Here is a 20,514-nt window from a genome sequence, read left to right on the forward strand (position 1 = left end):
GTTCAGAAAAGTCACTGAACACACAAATAGAAACAAAAACAAACACCAACAACTACAAAGTGGGAAGGGGGTTGGACAATTTGAACTAAATTCCCACATGCTATTACTTAATATTCCAATATCAACAAAGAATTATATGACATTCAAAGAATCATGGTCCATTACAGGAAAGGAAGCTGTCCAACAGAATCTGTTCCTGAAAATGTCCAGATATTGTTTCACTAAACAAAGTCTATAGGTCAGCTATTTTAAATATGCTCAGAAAATTAAAGGAAACTATTTCTCATCAAGTAAAGAAATGTTTGAGAACAATGTCTTACCAAATAGAGATAATATCAATAAGAAGATATATGTCTAAGACTACATAGAAATTCTACATTTGAAAAGTGTAACTGGAATGAAAATTCACTAGAGGGGTTCAACTTCTGATTTGAACAGACAGAAGAAAAAAAAAAACTCAGCAAACTTGAATACAAGTCTCATGAAATTACCCAGTCTGAGAAGCAGAAAGAAAAAAGAATGAAGAAAATGAACAGAGCCTTAAAACTCTGTGGGGCAACATACACACAGGGAGATTTAAAGGGAAAGGGGCAAAGAGAATATTCATATGAGCGCTCCTACCAAGAGTGACAGCTGATGTCCCTTCAGAACTATAGGGGCCAGAAGTTAGTAGGTGATGTTTTAAAGTGCTCAGGGGAAAAGAAAACAAAAACAAAAACAAAAACTATCAACCAAGAACTTAATATCTGGCAAAAGCATCCCTAAAAATGAAGGAAAAATTAATACATTCCCCTTCAAATAAATACTGATGATTTTGTTGCTATTACAACTGTCCTGCAAGAAATGCTAAATAGGCATTTCAGGCATGGATGAAAAACACTGACAATAACTTGAAATTATATGAAAAAATAAAGAACAGTAGTAAGTATAGTTAGGCAGGTAAATGTAAATGCCAGTATTGCAGCAGTTTTTTGGTTTTTAACTCTTTGGGTTTTTTTCCCCATATGATCTTAAAACACAAATGGATAAGCAATAATTACAAAACTACAAAGTTAATGGACTGAAGTTAGTGTATAAAGACAAATTTTGACAATACCAACATAAAGCTGCACTTTGTGTGGAAACACAGAGCTGTAAAGGAACAGCTCTTTTATTTAAACTAAAATGGTATAATTTTAAACTTGAATATTACAAAGTTAAGATATTAATTGTGATAACCACTAAAGGTATCCACTAAGAAAAAAACAGATAGATGATAGATAAATAGATAGAAAGAGCCAATGTTATATGTATATATAATATATACAAAGTTATAGTAAATATATACACTTAATACATGAAACACCAGAAAAAATCAATTAAACAGAAAAAAGATAGAAATGGAGAGAATAAGGAACAAAGAAGATACAACATATTAAAAAAAAAGACCAAAATAGCAGAAGTAAGTCCTTTCTTGTAAGTATTACTTTCACTATAAATAGATTCAATTTGCTAATTAAAAAGTAGAGATTGGCGAGATAGATTTTTTAAAAAATACATGCTGTCTACAAGAAACTTACTTTAGATCCAAAGACACAAATAGGCTTCAAGTGAAAAGATACTTCTTACAAATAGTAACCAGAAGAGACCTGGGGTGGCAGAACAGACTTTAAGGCAAAAACCATAGGAAACATTATCTATTGATTGATAAATGCATCAATTAAGGACATCAGAAATTGATAAAAGGTTCATTTCACCAAGAAGATCTCACAACTGTAAAGGTAAGCACAACACACAGGAGAGACCAAACTGCATGAAGTGAAAACTAACAGATCAAAGAGAGAAAAATATGTACAATAGTAGTTGGAGAGTTCAGTGCCCTGCTTTCCATAATAGACAGAAAGACAGACAGGAGGTCAGTAAGGAAACAGCAGTATATGCCAGGTAGACCCAGCTGACTCAATAGAACTCTCCACCCACCGCATCAGAGACACACAAACAGAATGCTCTCTGACACAGACCATGGGTTCAGCCACGAAATGAATCTCAGTAAATGTAAAGAGATGGAAATCATACAGGGTATCTTTTCCAACCACAGATAAGTGAAACTAAAAATCACTAATAGAAGGAAAACTAGAAAATCCACAAATCTGCCAAAAGTAAACAATGCACTCTTGAAGAAAAATTGTAAGGAAAATTAGAAAATATTTTGAAATAGTTGGAAATGAAACCACAACACACCAAGGCTAATAAGATGCAGTGAAACCACTGCTCAGAGGAAAATTCATAGTTATAAATTATAGGCCTATGTCAAAAAAGATGAGCACAAATCAATAATCTAACTTCACACCTTAAGAAACTAGAAAAAGAAGAGTAAGTGGAACCCAAAGTTGGAAGAAGGAAATAAAGTCTATAGATGAGATGAATGAAACAGAATAAAAAGGCAAAAGAAAGAATGAAGAATATTTTAAAAGATCAACAAAATTGACAAACCACTAGCTAGACAACTAAGAAATTTAGAGGACTCAAATTATGACAACAAAAACAAATGTGGGGACACCAGTACAGACCTTACAGAAATAAAAACCATGGTCAGAGAACACCATCAAAAAGTGAATCCCAACAAATTGTAGATGAAATACCTGAACTCATAGGAACACACAGACTACCAAAACTGACCCCAGGAGAAATAGAAAACCTGAACGGACCTACAACAAGTAAAGAGAATAAATCAGTAATCAAAAACAAAATAAGAGGCATCCAGACTGCAAATAATGAAGTAAAACTATCTGTGCAATATAGGGGACACTTTTTTGTACCTAAAAAAAAAATCCTTAAGAATCCACAAATAATTAATAGGTGAATAAACCAGCTCAGCAGCGTTGTAGGACACAACAGCAATACTCAAAATTAATTCTATTTCTGTATATTAGTGATGAACCTTCCAAAACTAACATTTAAAAAATAATTCCACTTAAGGAAACATCAAAAAGAATAACATACTGGGGGGGACAAGATGGCGGGGTACTAGGAAGAGGCGTCTTTTCAGCTGGTACCCCAAAGTGAGCTGATTACCTACCAAAGAAATCTGATCACCCATGAAATCAGCCTGAGATCAGAATTATACATGTCTGGATCTCTACAGGGGCAGAAGACGCCAGTGAGCAGGTAAAGCGGAATGGGAACGGCGGACTGATATCGGAAGATAAACAAAAGGGGGAGGGAGCCACCAGAGGCGACTGGTGCGAAAGTAATACCCCGATACGAGCGAGAGCGCCCTGCGTCTGGGGACCAGCATTAACTTGGAGACTGGTTGAAAGTACTCCAAAAGAGCAAAGGATCGCGGGGGCAAATTGTGGGAATCGGGGAGGCTAGGGACAGGGGCTTAAGTCCCCGGTCCCAGACGGCCTCCCCGGCGCGGAGGCAGAGAGAGTGCGGCGGAGAAACCAGCTCCTGGTCCCTAAGCCGCCAGCGCGCCCCAGAGCGCGGGGGTTCCGGCTCCTGTGAGGGGATGGGAGCTGCGCCGGTCTGCAGAACGCGCACTAGCCCTACCACAAAGCTTGAGATGCGCGCGCACGTCGCTCCAGCTCTCCTGGGTTTCTAAGGCCCGGGGGCGCTTCTTGACCTGCACCATTGTTTCAAAGTCTAAGCCGAGAGCGCGCGAAACTCTTCCCCGGACAGAGGCGCGCAAAAGCCCAGCCTGCGGCTTACGGACCAGCGCCCTGTTCTCAGTGCCCCAGACGCGCGCCGGACCCACAGCCGCCTCTGAAAAGAGGTGCGCGCAAGCCGGGCACTCCCAGCCCGGGCCGGCGGCAAAATCTCAGTGTGCGATCGCTGTTTGGAACCTCTCTGGCGGTCAGGAGCTCCCAGACAGCCGCCACTGCCTTGGCTTTGGGGACGAGCAAAAGATCCTGCGCCCCCAGGGTCTGCAACTTGGAACCTGCACTGCCAGCGGCCAAGGGGGAATTTATTCAGCTTCTGCACCCAGACTGAGGCTTCTCTCTGAGACGGAGATCAGGAAGTGTTCCAGGGTGCACCTTGACTGCACCAGAGTTGATACATCCAGCTACATCTGTTCAGTCTTCTCCCACCAAAATGACTAGGAGGAGGATGCCCAACAGAAGAAAAATACAGAGGATGAACCTTCTGCAATAGAGCTAACGGCTATCAACATAGACAATATGTCGGAAAGAGAATTCAGGCTAACAATTATCCAGGCAATAGCTAGGTTGGAGATAGCCATGGATGACCAAACAGAATTGATTAGGGCCGAACTGAAAGCGACCAGACAGGATGTTCACAATGTTAGGGCGGAGCTTAAAGCCACCAGGGAGGAGGTCCACAATGCTCTCAATGAGTTCCAATCCAATCTAAACTCTCTCAAAGCTAGGGTAACTGAGACAGAAGATAGAATTAGTGATCTGGAAGACAAACAGATAGAGAGAAAGGATCAGGAGGAAGCCTGGAACAAACAGCTTAGATCCCACGAAAGCAGAATTAGGGAAATAAATGATGCCATGAAGCGTTCCAACATCAGAATTATTGGAATTCCTGAAGGGGAGGAGAAAGAAAGAAGTCTAGAAGATGTCGTGGAACAAGTCCTTCATGAAAACTTTCCGAATCTCGCGAATGAAACCAGCGTTCATGTACTAGAGGCTGAACGGTCTCCACCCAAGATTATACACTCCAAAAAAACATCACGACACCTGATAGTCAAATTGAGAAATTATAATTGTAGGTATAATCTCTTGAAAGCTGCCAGGGCAAAGAGGCTCCTTACTTACAGAGGAAAGCCCATCAGAATAACGTCAGACCTGTCCACAGAGACCTGGCAAGCCAGAGAGGCTGGCAAGATATATTCAGGGCACTAAATGAGAAGAACATGCAGCCAAGAATACTTTATCCAGCAAGACTGACATTCAAAATGGATGGAGAGATAAAGAGTTTCCAAGACCGGCAAGGCTTAAAAGACTATGCAACCACCAAGCCGATACTGCAGGAAATATTAAGGGGGGTTCTATAAAAGAGGAAAAATCCCAAGAATAGCATTGAACAGAAATATAGAGACAGTCTACAGAAAGAAAGACTTCAAAGGTAACTCGATGTCAATAAAAACGTATCTATCAATAATCACTCTCAACGTGAATGGCCTAAATGCACCCATAAAACGGCACAGGGTTGCAGATTGGATAAAACGACAGGACCCATCCATATGCTGTCTACAAGAGACCCATTTTGAACCTAAAGATACACGCAGACTGAAAGTGAAGGGGTGGAGAAGCATCTTTCATGCCAATGGGACTCAAAAGAAGGCTGGTGTAGCGATTCTCATATCAGATAAATTAGACTTCAAACTAAAGACTGTAGTCAGAGATACAGAAGGACACTACATAATCCTTAAAGGGACTATCCACCAAGATGATCTAACAATTGTAAATATCTATGCTCCCAATATGGGAGCAGCCAATTACTTAAGAAAACTGTTAATCAAGATAAAGAGTCATATTGATATGAATACACTAATCGTAGGTGATCTTAACACGCCTCTTTCAGAATTAGACAGATCATCGAAGCAGAAACTCAACAAAGAAACAAGAGCATTGAATGACACATTGGACCAGATGGACCTCATAGATATATACAGAACATTCCACCCTAAAACAGCAGAATACTCATTCTTCTCAAGTGCACACGGAACCTTCTCCAGAATAGACCACATACTGGGTCACAAATCAGGACTCAGCCGATACCAAAAGACTGAGATTATTCCCTGCATATTCTCAGATCACAATGCTTTGAAACTGGAGCTCAATCACAAGGAAAAGTTCCGAAGGAACTCAAACACCTGGAAGCTAAAGACCACCTTGCTTAAGAATGCTTGGATCAACCAGGAGATCAAAGAAGAACTGAAACAATTCATGGAAACCAATGACAATGAAGACACTTCGGTCCAAAACCTATGGGATACAGCAAAGGCGGTCCTAAGGGGAAAATATATAGCCATCCAAGCCTTGCTCAAAAAAATTGAAAAATCCAGAACACACCAGCTGTCTCTACACCTTAAAGAACTGGAGGATCAACAACAAATCAAACCAACTCCACACATAAGAAGGGAAATCATCAAGATTAGAGCTGAGATCAATGAGGGAGAAACCAGAGATACAGTAGAACGTATCAATGAAACTAGAAGCTGGTTTTTTGAAAGAATCAATAAGATCGATAAGCCACTGGCTACACTAATCCGAAAGAAAAGAGAGAAATCCCAAATTCATAAAATTATGAATGAAAAGGGAGAGATCACAACTAACACCAAGGAAGTAGAAACAATCATCAGAAGTTATTACGAACAGTTATATGCCAATAAGCTTAGCAACCTAGATGAAATGGATGCATTCCTGGAAAAATATAAACTACCAAAATTGAACCAGGAAGAAATCAAGAACCTGAATAGACCGATATCTAATAACGAGATTGAAGCAGTGATCAAAAATCTCCCAAAAAACAAGAGCCCAGGACCTGACGGATTCCCTGGGGAATTCTACCAAACCTTCCAAGAAGAAATAACACCTATTCTCCTGAAGCTGTTTCAAAAAATTGAAGCAGAAGGAAAACTTCCAGACTCTTTCTATGAAGCCAGCATTACCCTGATCCCCAAACCAGGCAAGGACCCTACCAAAAAGGAGAGTTTCAGACCAATATCACTGATGAATATGGATGCTAAGATTCTCAACAAGATCCTAGCCAACAGGATCCAACAACACATTAAAAAGATTATCCACCATGATCAGGTGGGATTCATCCCTGGGCTACAAGGATGGTTCAACATTCGTAAATCAATCAATGTGATACAACAAATTAATATGAGAAGAGAGAAGAACCACATGGTCCTCTCAATTGATGCAGAAAAAGCATTTGACAAAATCCAACATCCGTTCCTGATTAAAACGCTTCAAAGTATAGGGATAGAGGGAACATTCCTGAACCTCATCAAATCTATCTATGAAAGACCCACAGCAAATATCATCCTCAATGGGAAAAAGCTTGCAGCCTTCCCGTTGAGATCAGGAACAAGACAAGGATGCCCACTTTCACCACTCTTGTTCAACATAGTATTAGAAGTCCTAGCAACAGCAATCAGACAACAGAGAGAAATAAAAGGTATCCAAATTGGTAATGAAGAAGTCAAACTCTCTCTCTTCGCAGATGACATGATTCTTTATATGGAAAACCCAAAAGACTCCACCCCCAAACTACTAGAACTCATACAGCAATTCAGCAGTGTGGCAGGATACAAAGTCAATGTGCAGAAATCAGTGGCTTTCTTATACACTAACAATGAAAATACAGAAAGGGAAATTAGAGAATCGATTCCATTTACTATAGCACCAAGAACCATAAGATACCTGGGAATAAACCTAACTAAAGAGGTAAAGGATCTATACTTGAGGAACTATAGAACACTCATGAAAGAAATTGAAGAAGACACAAAAAGATGGAAGACCATTCCATGCTCTTGGATCGGAAGAATAAACATTGTTAAAATGTCTATACTGCCTAGAGCAATCTATACTTTTAATGCCATTCCGATCAAAATTCCACCGGCATTCTTCAAAGAGCTGGAGCAAATAATCCTAAAATTTGTATGGAATCAGAAGAGACCCCGAATCGCTAAGGAAATGTTGAAAAACAAAAATAAAGCTGGCGGCATCACCTTACCTGATTTCAAGCTTTATTACAAAGCTGTGATCACCAAGACAGCATGGTACTGGCATAAAAACAGACACATAGACCAGTGGAACAGAGTAGAGAGCCCTGATATGGACCCTAAACTCTATGGTCAATTAATCTTCGACAAAACAGGAAAAAATATACAGTGGAAAAAAGACAGTCTCTTCAATAAATGGTGCTGGGAAAACTGGACAGCTATATGTAGAAGAATGAAACTCGACCATTCTCTTACACCGTACACAAAGATCAACTCAAAATGGATAAAAGACCTCAACGTGAGACAGGAATCTATCAGAATCTTAGAGGAGAACATAGGCAGTAATCTCTTTGATATCAGCCACAGCAACTTCTTTCAAGATACGTCTCCAAAGGCAAAGGAAACAAAAGCGAAAATAAACTTCTGGGACTTCATCAAAATCAAAAGCTTCTGCACAGCAAAGGAAACAGTCAAAAAAACAAAGAGGCAACCCACGGAATGGGAGAAGATATTTGCAAATGACAGTACAGACAAAAGGTTGATATCCAGGATCTATAATGAACTCCTCAAACTCAACCCACACGAAACAGACAAACACATCAAAAAATGGGCAGAAGATATGAACAGACACTTCTCCAATCAAGAAATACAAATGGCTATCAGACACATGAAAAAATGCTCATCATCATTAGCCCTCAGGGAGATTCAAATTAAAACCACATTGAGATATCACCTTACACCAGTTAGAATGGCCAAAATTAACAAAACAGGAAACAACATGTGTTGGAGAGGATGTGGAGAAAGGGGAACCCTCTTCCACTGTTGGTGGGAATGCAAGTTGGTGCAGCCTCTTTGGAGAACAGTGTGGCGATTCCTCAAGAAATTAAAAATAGAGCTTCCCTACGACCCTGCAATTGCACTCCTGGGTATTTACCCCAAAGATACAGATGTCGTGAAAAGAAGGGCCATCTGTACCCCAATGTTTATAGCAGCAATGGCCACGGTCGCCAAACTATGGAAAGAACCAAGATGCCCTTCAACGGATGAGTGGATAAGGAAGATGTGGTCCATATACACTATGGAGTATTATGCCTCCATCAGAAAGGACGAATATCCAACTTTTGTAGCAACATGGACGGGACTGGAAGAGATTATGCTGAGTGAAATAAGTCAAGCAGAGAGAGTCAATTATCATATGGTTTCACTCATTTGTGGAGCATAACCAATAGCATGGAGGACAAGGGGCGTTAGAGAGGAGTAGGGAATTTGGGTAAATTGGAAGGGGAGGTGAACCATGAGAGACTATGGACTCTGAAAAACATTCTGAGGGGTTTGAAGTGGCAGGGGGGTGGGAGGTTGGGGTACCAGGTGGTGGGTATTATAGAGGGCACAGCTTGCATGGAGCACTGGGTGTGGTGAACAAATAATGAATACTGTTTTTCTGAAAATAAATAAATTGGGGAAAAAAAAAAAAAAGAATAACATACTTACCAAAAAACTCAACAAGTCTTCTACACTAAAAACTATAAACTACTGATCCCGGCACTGCCTGCCTTGAAGGGGACATGTCCAGACTCAGGGTGCAGCCACCTCATGTGGGCACAGGGTGGTCCCAGGACACACACAGGCCCCTCAGCAGACCCACACTGCCCACTTGACCACAGGCCCACTGTCTCCACCCTCGATGTCCCACAGCCCAGACAGTAAAGTCAGGGGCTCATTTTTCCAGGCTATCTGTAGTGGGGTGTGGCCATCAGAGCTGTTTTAAGCCACTGAGTTTGTGATAATTTGTTGCACAGCAATAGAAAATGACCCCAAAAATACTCCCTGCAAGTTCTTCCCGCCTGAAATGTGATGGCTGGAGCTGTGGAAGCCATCTCATAACCAGGAGGCAATAAGCTTAATGAAGGTCCTTATTTTGTGCTCAGGGTGGCAGAGAACTAGAAGCAGACAGAGCCTATGTCCCTGTGGTGTCCCTGTGGCAGGCTGTTAGAAAGGGTCCCTGATGAGTAAAGCCTCCCTATGTCCACACCCTCAGCAGTGGGGTCTACTTCCTCCTGACCAGGGTGTGTGAAGCAGAACGTGGTGGTGGTCACGCTCTGAGCACAGACCCCAACAAGCCCGGTAGTACCTGCTGTTCCCTGAGGGAAACAGAGCCACCATGAAGACACCATGGAGACACACCTGGGGCAGAGACACCAGGAGCAGAGAAAGGGGTCCCAGACATAGGAGTAAGCCCAGCCAACATCGTACAGAGACAGAGGTTTGCCATCCGGCTAGACCCACGCACTGAAGCCCTGCTGGGACTTCGGACACATGGACGAGGCCAGGCTGGGTACTCCTGCCCCAGCCCACATTTCATGGAGCAAAAAGGATTGGTCTCACTGAGCCCTGCCTGAACCCCTGACCACACAGCCAACTGTCTCCACAGTTTGGGGGTGTTTGTCAGCTGGCGCTAGATAACTGCCTGTTGTGGGCCTGACCCAGCTTCCTCCCACACACCTCCTCTAGGCCTGTTCCTGGGATGTCAACTGACCTGTGAGGTCCAGGTGGAAGGACACCTTCTGGCCCCCCGCCTCGCAGCTGTACTCCCCCGTATCCGCCTTTCCCGCCTGCTGCACCACCAGCCGCCTGCTGCAGCCCTTGGCCTCCACGTGCACGTTGGAGCTCGCACCCAGCTTCTTCCCGTCCTTGTACCACGTCACCTCTGTCTGGGCCTGGGCCACCTCACAGCTCAGGGTGGCACTGGACCCCGCCTTGGCCAGCACCTCCCTGCATGCTGGCTGGTCCTTGGCAAACACTGCAGAGGGCTCTGAAGAGAGAAAGGGACGCATGGTCAGAAGTCCCACTGAGGGAAGGTTCCCAAGTCCTGGAGCCAGGCGAACTTGGGAATCCTTCACAGTCAGATGCTGCTGGTAGAGCCCTCCTCAGGCACAAGGGAACCTGATGCCCTGACCCCTCCAGGGCATGGGGGGAGCAGCCTCTGAGAACCATGATGGACAGCCAGGCCACTGCCTAGTGACAGAGAGGGAGGCCTGGGAGCAGTGACCGAGACCCAACTAAGGGCCAAGACTCAGCATCTGCCAAGAGGCCCCAGAAGCTTCTAGCAGGAGCCAGACCCATAGGCATCCAGACCCCGAGTCTTGTCTGCCTCACTTCCTCAAATTCAAAAGGACAAAAAGGCTACAAGTTTCCTTCTTATTTTTTATTTTCCATGCGCAAATCTTTTTTCATCTAAATGTTAGTTCTTTGGGAGGTTCCTCTTTCCAACTCTAAGAGCAATGGCCCCTCCCAGGCATTCTTGGAAGAAAGGAAGGGCTGGCCAGCCTAGCCTCACAAGTGCTTGATGAAGCCAGACCTGCTCCCCACCCACCATGCCTCAGAGGCTGCGGCTCACCAGAGACACGCAACTGGAAGTCCACGGAGTCCTCGCCCACACGGCACGAGTAGGTACCCTCATCCTGCCTGGTGACCGAGGTTGCCACCAGCCGGTGCCGTGAACCCACGTCCTCCTGCAAGAAGCGCTGGCTGGAGCGGTTGAGCTCCATTCCATCCTTGTACCAGTGCACACTCACATGGGCCTCGGAGGTCTCGCATTCGAAGTGGGCTGGGCCTCCAGCCACAGCATCCACACAGCCACCAGCAGTGTCCTTGTGCAGAAAGGGAGTGAGCCCTGGAAGGGCGGCCGGGCAGGTCAGTGGGGCCAGCAGAGCCCTGGCCACACAGACACCTATGCTAGACAGCAGACAGAGACGCCGGGGACCTGCAGGCCTCCCCCATACCAGGGTCCCCTTCAGAGTGCCACCTGCCCTTAGGAAGCCCCGCCCCCAGCTGACCAGAGCCTCCCCTCTCCCATCCTCCCCAAGGTCAGCTGAGCATGCCCCACTCCCCACTGCCGTACAGAGATGGAAAATGGTGACTCCCACCACCCAGACCCCCTAGAGTCTGCCCAGAGCAGGGGAACCTAACGTGGGGACATGGCCATGGTGGATATGGACCCCCACACAGCAGGCGTCACCTTGCACCAGGAGCTGGTAGGCGATGCGGCCCCCACGGCTGACACACTCGTAGAGGCCAGCATCATCTCGCACCACATCCCGCACCAGCAGTGCCCGCTGTCCAGCCATGGCCTGCACCTCATACTTGGGGCCTGGTGGCAACACGTGGCCATCCTTCAGCCATGTCACCGCTGCAGCCTGGTCTGACAGCTCAGCCAGCAGCTGTGCCTCCTCATGCAGCCGGGCCAGCACTTCCCTCACAGCTGTGACTGGACGCCTGGTGGTCATCCCTGGGGCCGCTTGGGGCCACAAACAGGTGGACAGAAGGTGCATGGACAGAGCAGTGGAGAGAACAGGGGAGGGGAGAGAAGGAAGAATGACAGGGAGATGGACGGACAGAGGGGGAATGGACAGTGAAGGAGAGGAAAGAAGAGGCATGGAGGAGGGAATGGGGGAGGGGACAGAGGGAAGAATGACAGGGTGATGGACGGACAGAGGGGGAATGGACAGTGGAGGAGGGGAAAAAAAAGGCATGGACAGAGGAGGAGGGGATGGAGGAGGGACATTGGGGTGTGGGCAGAGGAGATGGATGGTAGAGGGAACAGAGAGAAAATGAAGGGGGAAGGAAAAGAGGAGTGAACAGACGTGGACAAAGGGAATGGACAGGGAGGGACGGGGCGGGGGAAAGGATGGGGAGGGGACAGAGCAGGGAGAGACAGGTATGAGGGCACAGGGAGAAGCAGAGTGACAGAATCAGCAGAGGGGAAGGGGAGGGAGGGAGGGGAGGAAGGGGAGGGAGGGAGGGGAGGAAGGGGAGGGAGGGAAGCAGGCAGATAGAAGAGTGAGGCTCTGAGCCCAGTCCTCCATGCACAACCCACACAACCCATGGGAGAGGCCACTGCCAGCCCTGGGCAAGCTGCCTCCCACCACCCTCTCCTGCCCAACCCTGCCGCATCCAGGAGATCACCTGGGAGCTCACCTGCCCCGGGACAAGCAGCAGCTTCAGGAACCCCCACCCCACTGCTAGGGCAGAGGCCTGGGGGTCCCAGCGGGGGGTCCTCCTACCTCGGACCTCCATGCGGATGCTGCTTTCAATGCCATTGGCCACAAACTTGAGCTCAGCACCGTGCATGCTGGCGGACACTGAGTGGATGGTGAGGGCATGCCGTGTGCCGTCCTGACGGATCATGTACATGCTGCTGGCCTTCAGGGCCTGCCCGTCCAGGAACCACTCGCCCACCGAGGCCAAAGTGAGGTCCACGAAGAAGGTCACCTCACCACCCTCCACAGCCTCCACTGCCTTCAGGGGCGTCCTCACGGCAAGCTGGGGGGCTGCAGGGTGAGGGCTTCAGAAAAGGGTCAGCCTCTGCCCTCTCCGCCCCTCCTCTGCCTGAGCCCGGCCCAATTGCTGCCTCCCCCAGCAAGCCCATGGGGCAGGCAACTGGAACGCATCCACACTTACTCAGGTGCACAGTCCCTGGGAACTCGAGGTAGGGGCTGTGGCCAAAGCTGTTCAGAGCGGACACCCGGAACTGGAAGTCCCCCTCCTCAGACACGCTGGCCACAGTCAGCTCCTGCGCACCCACCCACTCAGCCTCGTGGCAGCGGCTCCAGGTGTGGGCGCCAAGCCGCTTCTTCTCCACCAGATAACCATCGATGGGGACAGGGCGGTCCCCGTGGGGTGGTGGGGACCAGCCAAGGGTCACGGAGCACTCTGTCCTGGACTTCACCACGGGGGCCTCAGGTGCGTGCAGCAGCGGCTTCCTAGGGGCTGGGCAGAGAACCACACCAGGCGTCACTCACTGGGAGTTCCCTCCCCAAGCCCTCGATCCAAGATGAGCCCTGCCCTCTGGGGAGCATGCCTTCACTGTCTGGACTCCCAAGGCCCGAGGGGACTGCAGGGACAAGGGATGCTGTGGACCCATGACCAGGGGGTCTAGGGATAAACCCCATCTGTGATTCCAGGTCTCGGGCTTGACAATGACCAAAGCAGGGCCCAGTGACCATTCTGAGGGTGCTGAGACCCATGTGCAGGGGCGCATTCCTACCCCAACAAAGGGCTGACCCAGTGGAGACGGGTGGGAGGAGGGACCTACTCCCCAATCTACAAATTTGATAGCAAAGGCCACAGGAAGAAGACATGCTCGCTCACGATGTCCCACAGCTGTCTCGCCCATTTGTGTGCTTCTAGAACAATCTGCACCTTTTACTTTGGTTCGCAGAGTGGCAGTCACCAGAACTCCCACTCTGCAGTCACCTGGGGTGACCACAGTGAAGGAGGGCAGCAAACAAACCAGGGGTCCAAGGAAACTAGAGCTATGACCAGTTGGTCCAGCCCCCAAAGTCCAGACCAGAGTGTACAGCGTGGCCCAGTGGACAAAAGAAGGGGAAAAGGGCCTGTCCATTCAAGGGGCACGCCCTGGCCCTTACCAGACACAAAGAACTGTGTCGTTGTCCGGCAGTCCCCAGCCATGAAGGTCACCTCGCCCATGTCCTCCAGGCTGCACTTGGAGATGGTCAGCGTGTGGCACGTGCCTTCTGTGGTGATGGCCACGCGACCCCCAGCCACCACCTCCTCCTGGTTCCTCAGCCAGTGGACGGAGTCCTCGGGCTGGGCCAGCTCCACACAGAACATGGCCGTGTCCCCCACTCGCACCGCGGTCTTCCTCGGGAGCTTCCGGATGAGGTTGCCTGTGGTGGACAGGGCCCGGGGACTGGTCGGTGTTTGGGTGGGGGGGCGTCCTCTGCCCACCGCTCCTCCTCCAAGCCCACCTTCCGCCCCGCCCGCCCCTCCTCGCCCGCCCCTTCACCTCCGAGCCTCGCTTCCGACTGTGTACTGCCCCCTGTCCCGCCCCTGCTCGCCCCGCCACTCCGCCCCCAGCCGCCCCCAGCCTGACCGCTGCCCCGCCCCCTGCCCGCCCCTCCTCCGAGCCCACCTTCCATCCCGGCACTGCCCCAGCACTACCCTAGCAGCGCACCTGCCCCGCACCTCCTCCCGGCTCCTACCCCGCCCGCTGCCCCGCTCCTCCTCCCCGCCCCGTCCCTTCCCACCTTCCCCACTCCATTCCCCGCGACCCCCGCGCACCTTGCACTGCGAGCTCCGCCACCGTGCGGCTGCCCTCCGCCGTCTCGCAGATGTAGACGGCGTCGTCGTCGGCCGAGACGTTGCGCACCGTCAGCCGGCGCTCAGTGCCCTCCTCCTCGATGCCGTACTTGGCGCTGGCCCACAGCCGCGTCTCCTCCTTGTACCACGCGGCCTCCGTGGCCGGCAGCTCCACCTCGCACTGGAACGTGGCCGACTCTTTCTCCCGCACCTCCAGGTCCTGCAGCCGCTTCCTGAAGGGCACCGCGGGCTCTGCGGGGACAGGGCGCGTGAGCCGGGCAGGGGCGGCGGGTCTGGGCCGGAGAGAGTGGCGGGGAGAAGGTGGAGGAGGAGGGGTTGGGGGGCGGAGAGTGCGGTCAGAGCAGGGAGAGAGGCGTTGGTCGGAGAGGGAAGCAGGGAAGGTCAAGGGCTCCGTTAGTCGGGTACGGGGCTGGCATGGGGACAGAGGACCAGGACAGGAGTTGGGTGGGAAGGCAGGGGAGCAGCAGGGATGAGTCCAGGAAAGTAGGGAGATGTAAGGGGACAGGGGTAAAGAGCCCCCTCCCCTTAGACAGAAGATGTCTGTAAACGAGGCACCTAAAGCCACAAAAAGTATCCCAGAGATGCTGCTCCCAGGCCGCAAAATCCGGTGGGATCCCGCTCCCAGGAGCAGCGAGGCAGCAGGACCAGGGCCAGCTGCCGCTCAACCCCCTGGGCGCCGGCCGTGGGCCAAACCCTGCTGCCCTGCGCACTTTCCCCTGTGCAGCTTCTGCAGGGACCCCCGAGGAACCGCACCATTTCCTTTCTCCCCCAGTCTGCCTGGGAGACCCCCTAAGCATCCGGTGAGGGGGTGGAATGCCCGCCTCCCACCCCCACCCCACCACACCTCCCACCATCTCCCAGGAGGAGGGGGCGCTGAGGACAAAGCGCTTTGTTCCTCACTCATGTGACTCTCACAGACACAGTAGGACAGGCGGAGAGTCATCCACTTCCCCCTCTTTCTGTGGCTCTGGGAACGCGAGAGCTGCCCAGGACTCTACCTCTGGATTCCACGACCGATTCCAGTGCAGGTGTAAAGGACAGGGGGAGGGAGGGTGGGGAAGCGCTTCTTGGGCAGCGACCACGCGCTGGGGCCGTGCGCCCAGCACCCTGAGCTCACCTCGGACGACGACCAGCACGGAGCTGTAAGTCTGGCCCACCAGGTTGGACGCCGTGCAGGTGTAGAGGCCCCGGTCCGACTGTTTACAGAAGAGGATCTTGAGCACGAAGTTCTCCTGGGCGTCCTCGTACACCACGTGTCGCCGGCCCTCGACCACTAGCTGCCCATCCTTCTTCCACACGGTCTCTGGCTTTGGCTCCCCCGTCACGTAGCAGCTGAGGCGCGCGTGCTTGCCTTCAGTCACGGTGCATGTGCGCGTGCCAGAACCCGGTGGCGAGGCCGGGGTGCCGTCAGCGCGTATCGCCTCGCGCCGCCGCTGCAGGTGCGCCAGAAGCGCAGCAGTGGAGGCCCCGGGAGGGCCCGCCGCGTCCGCATCCGCGTCCACGGTGAGCGCCGCGTCGGCACTGGCAGCGCCCAGCGGGTTCTCGGCGCGCACCGTGTAGGTGCCGCCGTCCCGGGCCCGCGTTGCCTGGATGCACAGCGCGCTCGCCTCGCCGCTGGCCTCCACGCGCACTCTGGGGGCGTCAGGCGAGCCCAAGCGCCGCCCGTCTTTGGCCCAGCTCACGGCCATAGGCGGCGAGCCGCGCACGCGACAGCGGAACGTGGCCTCGGCGCCCTCGCGCACGCGGATGGACGTGGGCCGCAGGAGAAAGTGGGGCACCTGCTCTGCGCAGGCGGCCTCAGCGTCCACCTGCAGGCCCACAGCCGCGAAGGCCTCACCGATGGCGTTGCGTGCGCGGCACACGTACTGCCCGCTGTCGCCCAGTGCCAGGTCTAAGATGGTGAGACGGTACAGGTCGCCGTCCTGGGCCAGGCGGAAGCGAGCACCCGCCTCTACGGGCTGCTGGTCCTTCTCCCAGCTCACCTGCGGCGTGGGGTTGCCCACGATCTGGCAGCTCAGCGTGGCGTCCTTGCCCACCGACACCATGAAGGCCTTGGGCCGGGTCAGGAATCGGGGTGCCCCACTGAATGAGTGATCCATGGTGGGGGTGGGGGCGGCAGGAGGGACCTGGGAGCGGGTTGGGGGAAGGTCATAGTGGGGATAAGACCCTGTACTGATCGAGTACCCAACCTGCACCACACCACTCCCCCACCCACGCGCCTCCGCCTCATCTCCCCTGCCCCCACAGCTAGGACTGTCCGAGGCACGGTGATACAGAAATTCAGATTTGCTGCTCCTTTCTCGGCATTTGGAGTCTGGTGCCACACCTCCCTCACAACAGGCTTTCCTATCCCTTCCTGTCCCCCCAGTTCTAACCCCATCCCCACTCCAGGTCCAGTTGAGTACCTGTCCCAAAACACACCAGCACCCTGGCTGGCCTTCTCTCTGTTCCCCAGCATCTCCCTAGCTGGGGTCATCTGTCCTCTCCACACAGACCTGCCCGTGTGTGTGTGTGTGTGTGTGTGTGTGTGTGTGTGTGTGTTCCCTACCCCCCCCCAACTCCAGCTGCCTTCAAGGGACCAGTCCCCATCCCCCACACACTGCTGCCTCTTGGATTCCCAGACTCCAATCCTCCTAAATGTCTTACCCACTGAGGAGGCGGCTCTCTGAACCTGGACGAGGCCTGGGCAGGGAGGCCTTCCCTGGGTGCCTGCTGCTGGCCTGTGCCTCTGACTGTGGTGCCCTGGAGGTCACAGATCCTCCATCCCAGGAGACCGCCCTCTGAGCCCTCTGCCCAACGTGCCCCTTTTTGTCCCCTGCCCCTTCCTCCTCCGCACGATTCATCCTCCCAAGACACACTTCTGGTTCTGGGCGCCATAGCCAGGCTTGCCGCAGGCAGCGCCCATGATGAAAGTCCAGTGTACTGGGCCGTCAGCACCCCTCCAGGGGTTCCCAGGTCCCCTCAACCCTGATGAGCAGGGAGATCGGAAATCTGGCTGCCAGTTGGACCCCTTACAAGCTGCCCCTCCCAAAGCCACCCACACCCCCTCGCTGTGTGCACCTGCTCCTCCCCCAGGGACAGCACATGGTCAGCTGTGAGCCCGGGGAGGACAGGCAGAGTCCCCTGGGAGGAACCACAGACGTCCAGGCTGAGACTAGCCAGGTTGACTGGCAGGGCCTGGTCACTCTACAGACTTTGTGTCCGTACTGGCTGGGGATCTTTGGGGACAGGGTTGGCACCCCCATAACAAAGACTACCAGGGACTGGCTGGCCATCGGCACAGGTGGGTAAGGTGAAGCTGGGCCTAGCCTACCCTGCCCCACTTCTGTAAGAACAGCAGCCCCCCTGGCTCAGGGCTGGGCCCAAGCACCTCAACTCCCTCCCCACCCCAGAGCTGGGCTTCCAGCATGGGCTGCCCCTGGGGTACAAGTGGGGTGATGTTCTGGATCCTTGGGCTCCTGTCCTGTGATTCAGGGCCTAATCCCCCTTAATTCCCCTCGAGGAGGTGAGCCTGCACTAGTCTGCTGACTCACTGTGCAGTCAGCACCTCTGTCCCTTGCCCCACCCCCGCTACCCACCCTGGCCAAGCTCTGGGACTGGGAGGACCTGGGCCAGCGGCCACCCGAGCCCCACCTCCATGGACGCCCTCCTGGGCCTTAATGTCTCTCTGGGGAAGGGTTACTCTGACACCGGGTATCCACAGGCCCTGAGCTCTGAGCTCCCTGGGCTCCCCTCCTGATTCCTGGTTGGCCTGCAGTGCCCTCCAAGGCAGGACACTCACTGCACCCTAACCCCCACCACTCCAGGTGCAGCTCTGGGAGCTAGGTGCTCTGAGCTCATGAACAGGCAGGGGCTGAGGGCCACCTCCACAGCTGGTGGCCTCTGGGGGACCAGGAGAACAGGGAAGGGACAGGGACTTCCCTTCACTACACGTGCTTGGGGAAAGCAGCCCAGGCCCTTGGCAGGTGACAGGCTGACCTCTGGCCTGAGAAGGATGGGCAGAGACCCCAAGATCTTCTCAGGCCCCAGGAATGGTGCTGATGTCTGGTCAAAGGCTCGTGTTCCCCACCTCAGTGCAGCAGACCCGAGACCCTGGGGGCTCCCACAGGCTCAACCACTCCCAGACAGGCATCCCCACTGCTCCACAGGGCCGCAGTGCCCAAAATGCTGGCCCAAGGACTCCAGAGCCACACTCCTTCAGGCCGAGTTGAGGGACTCCTGCTGGGTTGGGACATGCAGAGGGGAGTGGGAGGCTTAGGAGGGGACACCTGGCTAGGACTTCAGCCTCAGCTCCCCAGGGAAGCCCCTTCCTCCCTCAGAGTGGACTCCTTGCTCCTTGGAGGCCCAACTTGTCACTGGCAGCAGCCTCCCTCCACATGGATACCATGACCTCCCCATGCCCACCATGACCACGAGAGGGTCATGCCTCTGGACCCTCGGAGTCCTGAGGGCTGACATGAGCCCTGCCTGTAGCCTCCATCCTTGGTTTTCAAGAACTTGGCCAGTCTTGGGTCCTCCTCATGGGCCCAAGTGGGAATTGGCTTGCAGCCTGACTACAGAACCTTGGTCCCCTGGAGCCCCTGCTGCCCCTCTCCCCCACCTCATCCCCCCGCCCCCAGCCCCTGCCACCCCCCTTCCCCCACCCCCACCCTTCCAGTAAAGACTTCCAGCGACAGCTCCTGGAGTCTGGACCCCTGGGCTGGCAGCCTCCCGAACTCCAGGGGAAATTCTTTCCTGGAGTCAGGTGTCAGTGCCCCTCTGGCTGTCCCCTCTGCTGAGCCAACAGGCCCAAAATAGCCCCAGCTGTCAGCAGCCATCCATCTCCGCAGAGCTGGGGGAAGGGCCGGCCAGACCCCTAGGCCTCCTTTGGAGCAGGGGGCCACAAAGGAGGAGGTGGATGCATGCCACAGCCTCCTGGTCTCCCACCCCCAGTGCTCTCTCCCCGCAAGAGGGGCTCAGCTCAGGCCACCACGGGGTCAGGGCCCGGATTCCAAAGCCCCAACCCTTGAAGTTACACAACCTGGCTAGACACCCCTCCCCAGGCCCCTCTCAACACCAGTGCCCTGACCTTCAACTGAATAGCCTTGGGGGAGAGGGGCTAGGCCTGGGATGGCCCCCACCCTGCCTGATCAGCCTCCTCACCTGTCTCTACGGGAGGCTGGGAGCAGCACCCAGGCGTAGGGCACAGACGATGGAACAGGGGCTGCTGGGTCTCACCTCCCTCCACGGGCCCAGGACTGACACGGCTCCCACCCAGCAGCCCACTCTCTGGCCGGTCCTCAGACTGGACGGGGACGAAAGGACAGGCAGACGCTGTCAGCTGGAGAAGGCTGGGCCCGCCCCCACCACCAGCCAGCCCAGCCCCAATCCAAAATAGCCCGGGTGTCACTGCCTGCGATCTGGTTTCACCCCCAGCCCCGGGAGGCAAAGGGCAGAGGCTCTGGGTGGCCAGGTGTGGGGGTGCAGGGGCAGCGATGACGTGGGTGGGGCAGGGACCCCACCTGGTGGTGACCCCTCCTCAGACTAGTATCCTGGAAGGGTACTAGGCAGGAAGAAGCCCAGGAGACCCAGGACCACCCAAGACCACCTCGAAGGGACTGGGGCCACCCAGAAAGGGACCTAGAACCAGCCAGAGGTACAGGGAGACCCAGAACTACCCAGAGGAGACCCAGACTGTCCAGAAGGGAGAGGGGGACCGGGGGCCAGCT

The 20,514-nt window shown here is 52.8% G+C and overlaps 1 protein-coding gene across 1 annotated transcript in view; it reads right to left on the bottom strand.

Annotated features, from left to right (window-relative positions):
- Window positions 1-16,905, bottom strand: part of LOC122915088 (obscurin-like) — a 61,009-nt gene extending 44,104 nt beyond the window's left edge. The window contains exons 1-8 of the mRNA XM_044261649.1: window positions 15,924-16,905; window positions 14,768-15,037; window positions 14,113-14,373; window positions 13,145-13,453; window positions 12,748-13,014; window positions 11,703-11,981; window positions 11,082-11,357; window positions 10,221-10,496 (exon numbers count right to left, since the gene is read on the bottom strand). Coding sequence (XP_044117584.1) covers window positions 10,221-10,496; window positions 11,082-11,357; window positions 11,703-11,981; window positions 12,748-13,014; window positions 13,145-13,453; window positions 14,113-14,373; window positions 14,768-15,037; window positions 15,924-16,905 — 2,920 coding nt within the window. The remainder of the gene's footprint in view (window positions 1-10,220; window positions 10,497-11,081; window positions 11,358-11,702; window positions 11,982-12,747; window positions 13,015-13,144; window positions 13,454-14,112; window positions 14,374-14,767; window positions 15,038-15,923) is intronic.
- Between the last annotated feature and the right edge of the window lie 3,609 nt (window positions 16,906-20,514).

This window comes from Neovison vison, chromosome 1, assembly GCF_020171115.1.
Source record: "Neovison vison isolate M4711 chromosome 1, ASM_NN_V1, whole genome shotgun sequence".
In the NCBI taxonomy this organism is placed as follows: domain Eukaryota; kingdom Metazoa; phylum Chordata; class Mammalia; order Carnivora; family Mustelidae; genus Neogale; species Neogale vison.